At 41.8% G+C, this 14,901-nt stretch overlaps 1 protein-coding gene across 1 annotated transcript in view; it reads right to left on the reverse strand.

The window, feature by feature from the left end:
* PLXNB2 (plexin B2) overlaps positions 1 to 14,901 on the reverse strand; it is a 176,850-nt gene that overhangs the window by 1,991 nt on the left and 159,958 nt on the right. Inside the window, exons 30-36 of the mRNA XM_082498674.1 lie at positions 14,314 to 14,398; positions 7,241 to 7,395; positions 5,450 to 5,610; positions 4,709 to 4,856; positions 4,089 to 4,153; positions 3,257 to 3,332; positions 1,235 to 1,309 (exon numbers count right to left, since the gene is read on the reverse strand). Of these exons, the coding sequence (XP_082354800.1) occupies positions 1,235 to 1,309; positions 3,257 to 3,332; positions 4,089 to 4,153; positions 4,709 to 4,856; positions 5,450 to 5,610; positions 7,241 to 7,395; positions 14,314 to 14,398 (765 nt within the window). The remainder of the gene's footprint in view (positions 1 to 1,234; positions 1,310 to 3,256; positions 3,333 to 4,088; positions 4,154 to 4,708; positions 4,857 to 5,449; positions 5,611 to 7,240; positions 7,396 to 14,313; positions 14,399 to 14,901) is intronic.

Consider the following 14,901-nt stretch of genomic DNA (forward strand, 5'->3'; position numbering starts at 1 on the left):
TGACTCCACCTGCGTCTGCCACCAAACGTGAAGCCACGAGTGGAAGCAGGGACACAGGGGTGTGGAAGAACGGAGGCTTTATGGTTCATTTGTCATCCAGGGTCCCCGAGCGTTTCTCTAAGAAGTCAGACCACGGGAGTGCGTCGAGAGTCAGCTTGGTTAGCGCTGGGGGTAAGGGGTGAGGAAACCAACGCCATGAGGTTGGCCTGCATTCCTCTGGCCACTTTCCCTGCTGACCCCCACTGCAAGAACTCTCTGGGTGATTCGATTTTCCCTGCTTACACCTGTTTAAAACTGTGACAGGCTGGCTGCTCCTGTATAAAGCAGCTGCAGCGAAGCTGAGGGATGAGACTCAGTGCCTTTAGTGCTAAATATAAGTGAAAACACGAACTGTGCTGAGGTGCAAGACAAACTGAAGACAGCTCACATGTGCTGTACTCCTTTTCGATTCAGCATCTGTTCTTACTTGCTTTGATTTAACTCTGAGAGTTTTCTGGAGGCATTCATTTCCATGGAAACCTTTGAATAAAAGTTTCCTTCTCTCTTTTTGTTTTCAGATTAAGTTTGGAGAGCCATAGCCACAGCCCAGCTATGCTGGGATGCTCTTTGTCCCTCTTTCCACAGGGCCTGAAGAACCTAAGAAATGTTTTGGACTGAATCTGCGAGTCTCCTTTTGAATCTGACTATATTCAACGGTATATTCTACTTTGGTTTACCTTGGGCAGGCACTTCATTTGGCACAGCGAAACGGGGACGGTAGCATGCATGGAAGTTATAAGTGCATCTTAACTATATAAAAAAGGCACAGCCCCATTCCTACAAGCAAACCAAGTCTAACGCATTGTTCCTAATAAAAAAACCCCACTGGCTTGAAACCTGGTACAGCTCTGACGAGTGCTTCTTGCTTCTGTCCTAATTTTAGGAATTACCATTCTTAGGATGGTACAACTGAAGAGAAATGATTTTTAAATCTATTTCTCTTACGGATCTCATTAAACTATCACTACCAAAACCAGATAGCCCATAATGAAATTGTTCATTTATAAGAACGCACCCTTGACCAATGTAATTGCCAAGCAAGGTGTATAATCGCAAAGTTAGAGCTTTCTGCTCAGCATTGTTTTTACCAAATTACACAGGGAATTCCAGAAGTTGTTCCTTTAGCCTGATGTTAGCCTTTATGACTTTTTACCTTTGATATTAATAAAAAATGAAAACAAAAGCCGCAACTTACCTCATCATAGTATTTGTTAGTATACTGGTAGAGTTGGTGTAGAGCCACAAGCGTATTTAAAGAATCGGTATGTGCCTGTTAAACAACACAAGCGAGCAGCAAACACGTCAAAACATGACCACAGACAGCTGAAAGTTATCCACATGCGTGACTGCCAGATACAACATTCCCAAATGCAAACTCTGCATCCTGTAACTTTTGTGAAATGACGGTTGGTACAGAAGAAAGGGGTGAGAAAACTTTTGTTTGGTGATTTTTAGATCAAGACTTTCCCGCTGGTGTTTTTCCAGCCTGTCCACAACTCTCACACTGGAGGTGGAAAATATTTTGAACTCTGAATGTCAAACCACAGACTACAGCTCAAACAGCTGTTAACAACATGGGTATGTATAACTAAAACATTTAGTCAGTACAATCTACGTATTGTTGAGATATTAAGCATTGGTTGTGTCACTGTCATGGCAGTTTGAAATCCTTTCTCCAGCTCTTTTTAACTCTTTGACATGATTCACACGTCACTACAGCAAAGGTGTAACTCATCAAGATCATGAGCACATGTACATTTGGAAAAAGCCATCTGAATCACGAAGTTGGAAAAGGGGAAAGAGACAGAAAGGACTTTAAATGAAGCAGGAAATAATTCCTCCGTTACCTCTTCCTCCCTTCCCCCGCTCTACCTGTCTAAACAGATGTTTTTCGTTCAAATGTATAGGATTCAAGTCTCTAGTTATGCCTTTAGTCTTTTAAGTTAGTCAAGAAAATGAAGGATTGCAAAATATTGTCACTGGCATAAATGATTACCCAAGGCATAAAGCAGCAGAGAAACATCCATCTTTCCTTGCTCTATAAAAGTCACTTCTAGTGCTGGTCAAAATTTGCAGTGTTCAATTACTCCTTCCATACTCATTTTTATCATAATTTATACTGTAAATAGAAAGGATCAACATATTCTGCTGATGTTAAAACAGTCTATTGAATTTAGTTTTAATCACCAAATGTTTTATTTTTATATAAATCTCAATTTGTGTAATAAATAAACTGAACTGGAAAATGAAATGTCACTGCAGATGAGTTTTTTAGTGAATGACTGAAAATAGAAATGCTCTCATGAGGATGTTGATCTGCAAAATGTTAGGTCCTAAGGGCACCGAAATAAACAAATCACAGAAAATTCCCCAAACATCCTCCTTATGCTAGAACTCTTCAGCTAAATGAAGCAAATAAGTAAACCAGCCAGTAAGTACACTGTCTCTTTGCTGAGGCGAAACATCATCTTTTAAGACTGGTGAGGGCCTCTCCTGGTTCTCCAAGTTAAATCGAGTGCTTCGGAAGCACGAGCCTGCTCTAGCTAAGCTGAGCTGCAGAGCGGACAGGCTCTTTGAAGACTGAAGCAGGTTTTGTAGCGTCTTTGCTCCACCAGTCTCCAACCGGAGTCCCCGGCTAGCAACCAACCCCCTCTGCTCTTCTCCGTGAGAGGCAAACCCCGATAACCTTTAATGCAAGAAGTGCCACTGAGAGGGCACGTGAGCTTCTCACGTGCAGTGTAAAGCAGAAGTATTGCACTCGTATAGACAGCTCTAAAATAGGCTATACTTAACGTATGTGCCTCCCCTTTCATTTCTGAAATCTAATTTTTGCTGTGGTAGCACTGTGCATTCAGTCATTACTTGTTACCAGTATGATCAATGCTAAAAATCCTCTATATGCCGCAGAGAGAAAACACCATTCAAGAGCGCTATCATTTTTCCCCAAGGGATGGGAAAAAATCTGAACACTTTGCTCTGGCGCCTGCATCACTCAGATAGCTAAGTGATGATAACCGTTCTTAGTTCCATTCGATAATCAACATCTCAAAGGGCTAAAAGGCATGACTATAGTAAGGAGGACTATTTCAGAGATGTTTGAAATAACTCGTTTGATGTTTGCACATACAATAAACCCACTTGTTGGGTTGGAAAGAGAAGACAAACACTGCTACACGTGGCTCCGATTTCAGGACAAGAAAACGGAATTTATTCTTACCCTAGAAATCTCTGCTAGATGGGTATTCATGTCTTGGTCACTAACTGGCACCATCTGACGAATACCTTTGTAGTAACTGCAACAAATGAAAACAAACTTTCAATTAGGTGAAATACATGCTGGCTTTCTGGTAATTCTGTATTTCGATTTTGCAATTATTTTAAACAAGCTTCCTAATAATGCAGGAGATGTTATGCCACAACAAACCAATGATTCCGTTAGTAATCCCGTCTCCCAACAGTCATTAGCACTTTTGAAACAGAGGCAAATCACACCTGACTGTACAGGGCCAAACCACAGGAAAGAGATCTATTTGTAATTGCAGCCGATGTTTATTTTAGGTCTTCGAACTTCTGAAGCCATCAGCTAGCAAGGGTTTTGTCCTGTGGCAGACCTTCTGTGGTATTCACAGAATTGCCAATTAGTAAATGAACGAAGTCAGGGACGGAATGGAAAAAAAAGGTTTTTGTGAAAATGTTTTCAGGATTTGATCTCTACTGAGTTACGGAAGGGCAGTGTTGGTTAAGCAGATCATATGGGTGACAGCAACCGCCATGGAAAACAGCGTCGTCTTTTCTCCTGAATAACTGTATCCATAAATCTATCCATCTGCCTGCACAGACATGAGCATGCACTGGGTCATAACGGCGCTTCATTTCAACACTGCCAACGCCACCACCAAGGGAACGTTTTAACATTCAGATGCAAAATTCTTAACATTTGACAGTTGACTACGACAACCTCAGCATTCGCTTTTCCTCTTACTGAGTACATTCACGCAGGCTTAACGCCCTAACAGCTCCGAATAAACAGGAAAAGAGTCTATACTTACTCTTCCACCATTTTCTTATAGTTAAAGATTTCCTTCGCGTAAAGTAATTTATTACTGGGAGAATCCTGAAAAATGTATAATAGAGAGAAACTTGGTTGATTTATGAACATCTCAAGGAAGCAACAGAAAGTCAAGAACTGTCGTGGTTTGTTTTAGCGGCCAGTCTGGCCCGAACCACGACAAGAACCTAAGATCAAGCTTTATATTCGCATGCGCTTGACCTTTACAGACATTAACATGGGGATGCTTATTATTAACGTTTACCTTGGTACCCGGGTGAGACTATTTGCCTTAAAAGGATGAAGTTTACACACAGCATTACAAATACATCAGCGCAAGATGATACTGAATTATTGGCGGACATGAAATAATCAGGTCTTAAACTTGCTTTTTATAAAAGCAGTTGATATTTTCTGCTTTTTATCAAAATCAATCAGCAGACTACACAGTAACACTGACATGTTCACCAACCTGTTAAGTGGTGAAATGCTAACTTCATTATAAAACTAAAAAGAAACTATCACGGCTGTGTCTCCCCAGAGAATGGGTATTGTCTGTGAGGATGCCCTTTGTCTTGTCAGGCATGAGCGTAGTCGGGATGTAGAATGCAAATCACTTACTCTGCTTAATTTGTGCTCTGTTCTTGTGCAAGCATCCATGAAAGTCTGTGCAATGACTGACAAGGAAGCATCCACTACTTCGTGAACATGAACATCGAAGATGAAATGGGGATTTTTCAGTATGTTTACCCAGAATCTAAGAGGCAGGCTGCAAAGCAAGGAAAAAGATAAATAATCCTTTTTACACAATAAATGTTCTACACCAAGCAAATCACATGCAATTAAGTACAGGTTTTGCATTTTGATCTCCTCACAACAGTGAAGCTTAATTTTCTATTTCAACATTTATACAAGCTATCTGTTGTCCGGTTTCCATATCTGAAAACCAAGCCTTTACATCTCTCAGAAAAATGAGAAAAACTCGTATGAGAAGAATCTTAAGTGCCCCAAAACAGCAAGAGAAGATGTCTGCGTGGTTAGAGAAAGTACCCGAGTAGTATTTTCTCAGATTTCAGGCTTTGACAGGTAAATCTAGTCCCATCTGCCTCTTGCTTTCCTCTTCTCTGAGGAAAGACAAAAAGTAAAGTGGTAAATCTGCCAATGACAACCCCATAGGTAGGCTGGTTTCATTTTTGCAGCTTCTAGGCTTATGGGGAATCCTTCTGATCATATAAACACATTATCTCAATTAAAGTGATCCTGAGAATTATAAATGAAATTTGTGGTAAGAGTGCCAGTCCATACCTGGCAATTACACTCTAATTTCCCTGCAATACAAGCATTCTTCTGTTCATACCGTACCTGTTTGTTTTCCAGATGTGAATGGTATCTTCATCCTTGATGTCGTGTTTTTCTGCTTGCTCATCAAGAAAGTCAAAGAAGTATTTCACAGCTGGGGGCACCACGTGGTTTGAGTTGAGCACGCTATGAAAGAAGTTATCTACAAACTGCTGAAGAGTCCCCTAAAAGCAAATTTAAAAAAAAATCTATTACATTTGTGTTAGAGGCTGAACTCGGTGCCATCCTAGAGTCTTTTAGTCCTACTGACACTAACAGCTAGTTGCAGTCACTGATGGCCTTCATCCTGAGTGCTAAGGGTACCAGGTGACAAAAAACAAGCAACTTCTTAGTGCAGTGACCTTGCAAACTGCCAACGCAGTACAGACCTTCTAGAGAACAATTTTATGTTCTAGCCTGAAAGGTTGTGACACAACCAACTATTCTACAGTTTGCACAGAAACACGTGCTTTCTGCTTGACAGAAGAAGCAAAAACTGGTTGCTAAGTATACAACACATTTACACTTCAGGGTCGTTGTGCACATAAAATAATTGTTAGCCATTTTTAATGGTTTTGCAGCTTCCCTCCTCCAGTTTCTCTGACTTTAGAGCACCAGGCAATTTTTAGAAACAGAATGAGAGGACAAGTACCAGTGACCATTTGACATTTTGTTTAAGGGCAAGCACTTGGGTGCCATCAGACACCCAGCCTGGTCCAGCCCCATGAGCTCCACCGAGCCTGAGTGAAGTGTCCGCGGGAGGACTGTGTGCTCGGCTGGATTCCTGCACATGCCCGGACCTTAGAGACTGTGACCTCAGAGACTGTCCCCTTGTTTCAGAGATGACCTTGTTGAGGCCACATGCAGTTCGTCCCCGCTCAGCTGGTTGGCCCTATGGACGTGTCTGAAGGGCTGCATCCTCTCTCTCACCATCGCTCCGGCTGCCAGCCCCAGAACAGGGCAGGGAACGAGAAGGCAAGGAGCCCTAAGACACTCTGCTGTCAGCAAGGACACATTGACAGTCCTTGGGCCGTGCGGGTAGCTGTTGTCCCAGCCATCACACCTCACCAGCTCCTTACAAGTTGGTAAAGCTCCAGACTGGTAATAATCTATAAACTGGCTAATTGGAATAGAAAAGGGGCGGCTGCATCTTGCTGGCCCTTTGTCCTGAGTCTATGTCACCTATACATAGACTTTCATTCACATCCACTTTCAGACTTGGACAAATGGCCTTAGCTGGAGCCACATCACCCTCGCCAGGAACCTGGCTTTAGGATCATTAAACACATTATTCTAAATTCTTTCTGCAAGGAGGAATGCTTCACAAAATTATTTTGATTGTGATCCGTTCTGCAGCGTAAGCACTACAAATACTCTAAATGGACTACTATTATTTGAAAACATTTTTGTTATTTTTCTACTTTATACGGCAGCATTGGCCACAAACAAAACCAGGGAAATAAAAGGCTCTTGAGCAGTTCAAAAAGCATTTGGTTCAAAACAAAAAACAATAGGATATTATCTAAACAGGTGCACAGAGGAGAATATCCATCTCTGTCTTGCAAGAAAAATCCTTATTTAATGAACATCCAATATCATCGTTCTCAGCTTTAATCGGGAGTTATGCTTTATCTCTCTCCCAGTAATGTTCCTCAGGGCATATTAATAACTTGAAGCCCTGAGCACCAGCTTGTATGTACATGAGGCATATTCAAAATTGCAGCCAAATGCATGAGTAATAGTTGCATCATTTTCTTCAGTTGTACCTCAAAATCTATAGACATAAGGTGTTACCGTGGCACAGCTGAGCCTTACCTTCACAGAGAGAAGTCTGGTCAGGTAGATTTCTGTAATAGCTTTGGTCCTCTCTTTTTCTTTCACGCTGCCCCGCTTTGATTTACCTTCATCTATTTCATCTACTGGCCGGACTAGATGCCAGACCTTATTTTCGTCTTCTAGGAGTGCATGCCCTAGAAACAGCAATTGCAATAATTACAAAAAATGCCCCACACCCAATTCAGCAACACAAAAATAATCATATACCTAAGTAAAGGCAAGATCCTGGTTCTCTATCGTTAACTTTTCTCTTGCCAAGAGGATCGAGATTACTCTGGTCCTGTCCAACATATATAACTCAAGTACTACATGTTCAATAATACATAAACTGAAAAAGCAGCACTGAAGTAGGATTGCAGCTTACTTTCGTCAAGAGCAAAGGGAGAGGAAGGAATCACACAATAAGGAACCTCCTGTTTGGTCACCTCAGCACAGCATGTATATTTTTTCGAGGTCCACGCAGTGAAATACTCTATCCCTTAGACAGATCACGTATCTCAGATACGTGATCAAGTTATAGAAATTCAGCAAGGTCTGACCCAATAGCCACCACAGAAAGGGCAATCGTAGCCTGCTCCAGGGACACGGCAAGATATTGTTGTAGCAGCTCTGGTGAATTTGGCAGTTGCAATTTAAGAATTTATGACATCAATGTTTTTCTAGGTATCACCATTACAATTTACATTTTTACCCTAACTGCTGAGTTCAAAGTATGGTACCTCAGTTCAGATCTGCCTTTATCAGCATTTGACCACCACCACTTGACTTTGCAGCTGAAAGGAGGTATAATGCATCCTTTTAGTGAAAGGATGTGAACTCCAGCAGACAGAGGTAATGACTACAGCAAACTCATAATCCATTATAATAAGATTTTTAAATTTTTTTTGTCAGCATTCGTAGCTTAAACCAGGGAAAGAGTAGTCTCACACCAAGTCTGTTAGCATACAGCAGAAGCAGGAGTAAGCTCCTGGATGCTTATGAAAACTCACCTGATTACAGTGCCTTGCTATGCTATCTATACCCATGGCTTGGTTGTGCATCTGGTCCCTGAGCTAACTCAAATGATCACGCAGTGGAATAAAGGGAGTCTTTCATTTCAGCATCAACATGAATGTTCAACTCTATACTTGAGAAACTTTTATTATGAACGCTTCTAAAAGAGATGATGTAATGGTTTTAACTTGCAATTAATATCCCTTGAAATAAAGATTCTGTGCCACAAGCTTAGTTTCAAACCTCCTGGGTTTGCTTGTTCTTCCTCCACGCTGGAGTGGAGGGATGCCATCCAGAGGGTCCTGGACAGGCTTGAGAAGTGGGCACATGTGAACCTCATGAAGTTCAACAAGGCCAAGTGCAGAGTCCTGCACCTGGGTCTGGGCTATCCCCCTGTATCAATACAGGCTGGGAGATGAAGGAATTGAGAGCAGCCCTGAGGAGAAGGACCTGGGGGTGCTGACTGATGAGAAGCTCAACATGAGCTGGCAATGTGTGCTCACAGTCCAGAAGGCCAACCGTATCCTGGGCTGGATCAAAAGAAGTGTGGCCAGCAGGTCGAGGGAGGTGATTCTGCCCCTCTACTCCACTCTCATGAGACCCCACCTGGAGTACTGCATCCAGATCTTGAGCCCCAACATAAGAAGGATGTGGATCTGTCAGAGTGGCCCAGAGGAGGGCCACAAAGATGATCAGAGGGATGGAGCACCCCTCCTATGAGGACAGGCTGAGACAGTTGGGGTTTTTCAGCCTGGAGAAGAGAAGGCTCCGTGGAGACCTTATAGCAGCTTTCCAGTACTTAAAGGGAGCCTACAGGAAAGATGGAGAGGGACTCGTGATCAGGGAGTGTCGCAATAGGATGAGGGGTAATGGTTTTAAACTGAAAGAGGGTCGACTTTTAGATTAGATATTAGGAAGAAATTATTTACTGTGAAGGTGGTGAGACACCGGCACAGGTTGCCCAGAGAGGCTGTGGATGCCCAATCCCTGGAAGTGTTCAACGCCAGGTCGGATGGGGCTTTGACCAACCTGGTCTAGTGGGAGGTGTCCCTGCCCATGGTGGGGGCTGGGAACTAGATTATCTTTAGGGTTCTTTCCAACCCAAACCATTCTATGGTTCTATGACTCTATGAATAAGAAAGTTATACTGATTTCAGCAGATATTCTTGTAAACTACACCCTCAGTGTGCCGCAGCTTGCTAGAGAATTGAGCTCTTTCACTAACTGGTTGTCTGTGTGTGTGTTTGTTTTTTTCTTTTTTCTCTGCTGTTAGCAAGATACTCTCTTTCTTATTCTCCTATCTCTTTCTGATAGGACAAGGGGAAATGGCCTCAAGTTGCGCCAGGGGAGGTTTAAGATGGATATTAGGAAAAAATTCTTTGCTGAAAGGGTTATCAAGCATTGGAACAGGCTGCCCAGGGAAGTGGTTGAATCACCATCCCTGGAGGTATTTAAAAGACAGGTAGACGTAGTGCTTAGGGACATGGTTTAGTGGTGGTTTTGGCAGTGTTAGGTTGATGGTTGAACTTGATGATCTTAAAGGTTCCTTGCAACCTAGGCCATTCTATGATTCTAATTTCTGAATTTTGATAGCCCCTAAAATCAATGGTGCTTTTCCAGTGGAAGTTACTGAATCAGTGCATTTAAAATCATTAACGTCTTTAAAATGTGAAAGCATTTTTCCCATAAAAATTGTGATTCAGCCCTATTGCACAAATTATTTTGCATTACTAAGTTTTATGCTTTAATATATATGTCTAATGCAACTGAATCCCAGTTACAGCAGAAAATATTGGTTTCTAACTGCATGAATTTTGTCCTTTCAAATTTTTGGCCACAGTAGTTTATTAACTAAGTTCCTCAACAGCTACACTAAATTTACTAGCTTGCATGCACGTTCGATATTTTACAACACAGAAGAAAATAACATTTGTATGCAATCTGGTGAAACCAACACTTCTGCTTGAATCTTCTTCATATATCCTCACAAAAATCATTAGCTACGAAGCCTTCTGGGGCCTTTACTTCTTTTTAACCAGGTAGGGGAACAAAATAAATGCCACATGAAATCACATTGTCCTTTGAGAGTCCTTAATTTGACTTGGAAGTTCATGTGAACGAGGCAAGAAAGAAATAAACTGTTTTGAAACAGCTGTGATTTCGCAATCGATACCGTTCATAGCAATCACCCGCCAGTACAGTAAGAACCGCTGGTGGGCCAGAAGTCTGGAATTTCTTTTGCAATGTCTGTTATTTACTTTTGTAAATTAATAGATCAAATCACACAGTTAGAGCAGAAATTATTTTCTAGCCTTATGTCAGCCGCTTGGCACTCGTCTGCTTCCTCCTTTGATTCAAAGGAATTTATCCTCTCTTTGCCCTCCTGATGGTATATGGCCCAGTTTACCTTTGGAGAGAAAGGAAACAACCAAAGGCGTTCCCATTGAGATTACTGACCTTTATGTGCAGCTTGGTTTGGCCCATTTGTTTAGTGACAACAGAATTGGCTACTAGTGAAGCAGTAGTTATTTCATAGGAAAGCAGGGATTAAGAGACTACAGCTCAACCAGACGAACTTTTGCAATACAAAGATCCCACTTCATTGCTAAAAATAGCAGGAAGAAAGAGGAAGAGAAATTCCGAACATGGGGCAACAAAACATGTTAGCAGTACGGTTGCTAAGAGAAAATAACATTTCTGTGAGATAGAATTTTCCCCAATGGAAAAGTAGGAGCTGAAGAAAATTAAAGATAGGGGAAAACACCTCTTTTTTTATTGCAGTAGCCACATTATGCATCAAGCTGTAAGCGGGGAGAAGACTGCACCCGCTGGGTCAAATGCTTCCCCCAAACTCTTTGTCTTGGCCCTCGGGCACTCTTTGGCCAATATAAAATAACTGTGTGTGTATTAATGTCAAATATTGACTGCACTGACTAATTATAGTGGTATGAACCATGAAGTAAACATGATGGAGGCGAGGGAGATGGTGACAGGCAACGCAGCCCCTTTCTCCTTGCGTGGCCTTCAGCAAACTACCTTCCTTCCAGTCTCCTCCTCCACTGCGAATACACCGCCCCGTGGAGGTGAAGGAAGGGCTGTCCTACATGGATCTGCTAATCAGTATTTCTGATCTGCAACTCTCTGGCTATTTTTATTCAGAATTAAAAAAGGAAAAAAAAAAACAACCAACAACCCAGAAAAAAAAAACACAACAGAACAACAGAGTGTGTTGTTTTGGCTTATAGTTCAGTACAGAAATACTAGCATGAAATCATTGTAACCATTCTCCATCTTGATACAAATTAGTAATTGCATTTATTATCTCCAGAAGCAAAAGATGCTGCATTTAGTTTGTCACAACCCCCAGCTTCTAGTGTCTTCCTGTTCGAAGCTGTGAATCAAAAGCAGCATGGAAGCTATGCCAGGTTTTAGAGGAACATCTCTGAACATGGTTTTACATTTTCGTTCTGTGCAAAGCCTAGTACTTTGGCAGACAGTCAATGGCTTCAGCTGACACTTCTCAATGCAAAAGGTGCAAGTTAATGAGAGACTCTGGATAAAAGGAAACCACTTCATCACAAGCCTCATTCATAGAGCTGGGATCAGATTTCTATTTATTCCAACCCTGTAAATCCCCGTGTCATATAAATGTGTATGTGTGGGAGGGGAAGCCTCTGATCCTGTCCTCTCCCTTTTATACGCATAGCGCCTCACAAATCACTGTCACTGTGGGCTCTTGCTTTGCACTAGCTTTGTAACATTTTACAGCTTTCCAAAAGAACAAGTTGGCACCAGACAGCTCTGAGGACCCTTTGGTGCTAAAGAAAATGGGCTAGCCTGGCATGAAATGCTGTCTTCCCAAATTTGTACACTACCATGGTGCAAGACAGGGTGTGGAGAAGAAACGTAGTGGAAGTTGTATTCAATCCATACTTTGGGATCTGAATTCTCTGCAGATTTTTTTTCTCGTGTACGGGAGCCCTTGTGTGACAGCACTGTCCCCAGAAGTCTGCTTTTCCTTTACAATTTGGGATGCCACACGTATAACTAAGGAGTTCATCTTGGAGTACAGATCGTGTATGTTCAAAGAGCTTCATCATACTGAATCATAGCTAAAGATATAATTGTAGAGAAGGAGGAAAGAAAAAAAAAAACCACCAACAAAAGAAAACTGCATGGTCTGGTCCACTACTGCCTGCCATGAGCGTAGCGAGGTGGGAGGATGAGGACTGGGAGCCCAGAACGGGAGACTGAACACCACTGCGTGTTAAGAAAGCAAAGCAAGATAGGACACCACCAGGCTCCATTCATGGTCCGCTCCACTTCTTTATAGTGGAGGCAACTACCGCCACAGCAATTATCTTGGCAGTTGGTGCAACCAAACTGAACAGGGACGAGGAATCAGCTCCTCGCCTGGCTGCACTTCACTGCTCTCTATATTAAACTGGATGGCTTTTTAAGTTAACATGCTGGGTTGTCACCTGCTGTGATACAGTAGTCACAACGTGGCCAACTATGGCAGGCACTTGCAGTAAATGGGTGAGAGGATAGCAGCAAAGATGTAGCCATGACCATTAGAAGGCACTTCAAGGATGCTGTGAAAAGTCTCAACAGAAAGCATCCAGGAGGAGAGAGTAAAATGTAAACGGCAAATAATTCTGCCTGTCCTGATTTCCTGGCCAACAGTCAACACAAGTGAAATGGAAGTCTGCACATTTTTGCTAAATAGTGATATATGTCAGAGCTATCAGCTGGGAACCATCTCCTTGACAAGATGTACATTTCTGGCATATTATTTCCGATCTGTTTGACTGCCCAGCCCTTAAAACCTATTAAATCTAAGAATAGTAAATCTGTTTAAAGGAATGAAGCTATTAGATGAAGCAATGGCTTTTGCAATCAGTGCTAGATAGAAAAGCATATCAAATGAGTTCACAGAGGGAAGAATGATCTCAACAGTTATCATTCCATAAATCTACCCTCTACCTCATGTAAAACAACTGAATATAAGGATTAAAAAAAAGAGAAAGTGAACATCTGAATTGTAAAGGAAACACGTGACAAAGAATAAATTTACAAGTAAATATTTCCATAAAAATCTGAGTGTATTTTAGGCTGTAATGGATATTGTGTCTCAAGTGGTTTTGAGATAAAACAAATTGGTCTAGACAGAATACTAACGTGTACAAGTAAAAGCTTTAAAAGACAGTTTGCCAGCTAACAGGTTGTCTTTTGTGTTAAGAAGTCCAGCATACTGTAGCAGACAGCAGTATAGGAATTATGCAACAGCTGCTTTAGTGATGTGAAAGAGAGGAAACATTATAAAGAAATTCCTGAGGCTAACTTACAGCGGATTGCAAACCTCAAAAAGAACAAAGGAATTGTGGAAAACACTGCATCTAAAGAGATAACATGTATGGAAGGAATGAAGCCAACCAACAAACCCTGGAAAAACCAAGCCAGCATAGCTGGTGAAACATCACTCAAAGGGAGACACTAAATAGGAATGTACAGAGATGAGTGTGCAAGGCAACATAGTTATAAGAAATGCAATAAAAAAATTACATTAGATCCATTATGTCCCAGAGAGAGGAGCTGGTCTCTACTGTGGTTCATCTAGAACACTGCATTCAACTGTCAGTCTAATAAAAAGTGGAAAAAATTTGGAGAGGAAAGTAAGAAAAGGAAGAAGGAAGGAGAAAAAGAGATATAGCTTTGGAAAGACAAGACATATGGTTTCACTATAGATGCAGTGGGATTAAGAAACAAAGTACGCAAGGAAATGTTTGCTAAGAGTGCTTTCTATTAAGCCAGGGCATGAACTCACAGCAATTATGGTTAAAGCCCCATTACTTAAGGCTTTTATAGCGAGGACAAAGAAAACCACTGCAAGTGTGCAGTGGCTAACACGCAACAAATAAGCCCTATATAGTCTGGTGGGGAATACCCAGGTCCACAGACATGCTCGAGAAACAAGGTCAAGACAACAGTGTCACCCTCTCCGCATGGGTTTTGACTTCTAGTCATTTTGGGAGGTCGTGAAGCCACAGGATACTTACTCTCCCCTGGGACATCTTGCTGATTATCCTCTGGCTGCTGGGAAATTCCCATTTTCGATAAGATGAGCGTGGCACCATCTCGGACCTTTAAAAATACAAACACAGGGATGATATTCAAAAGAAGTATGCACTACTGAACCTCTTTCTTAACATCTAAACTGTGGTTTCTGTAACCTTTTGCAGGGAATCTGGACCTATGATTAACGCTGCCCTTCAATAGCTTCTTGGGCAACTGGCTCTGCAGTTCAGAACAGACTCCCTCCCCCTCCTTTAATAAGAGATCGCATCAACACCTCCTCTGAGATTACTGAAAATGCTAGAAGCAACTCCAAGACTTCAGTGGTTCCCCAATCCGGTGTGGGCGCCCTTTGTACAAAAATGGGGTTTATCATGAAGAATCGGACCTGTCTGTTTTCTGAGGGACAACTAACTAACTTCTGTCTTTCCTAATCAGGATATCTGTTGTCAGAAAGCAACAAATAGCATACAAAGGGAAGATAAGTGGATTGCAAGTGCTTGGTAGAGTGCACAGTACGAAACCTAAAACAGACAGTACAAAAATGTCAACATCGGCTCTCCTGACTGGGC

The sequence above is a fragment of the Vanellus vanellus genome (genome assembly GCF_965231255.1).
Source record: "Vanellus vanellus genome assembly, chromosome: 1".
NCBI classification, from domain to species: Eukaryota; Metazoa; Chordata; class Aves; order Charadriiformes; family Charadriidae; genus Vanellus; species Vanellus vanellus.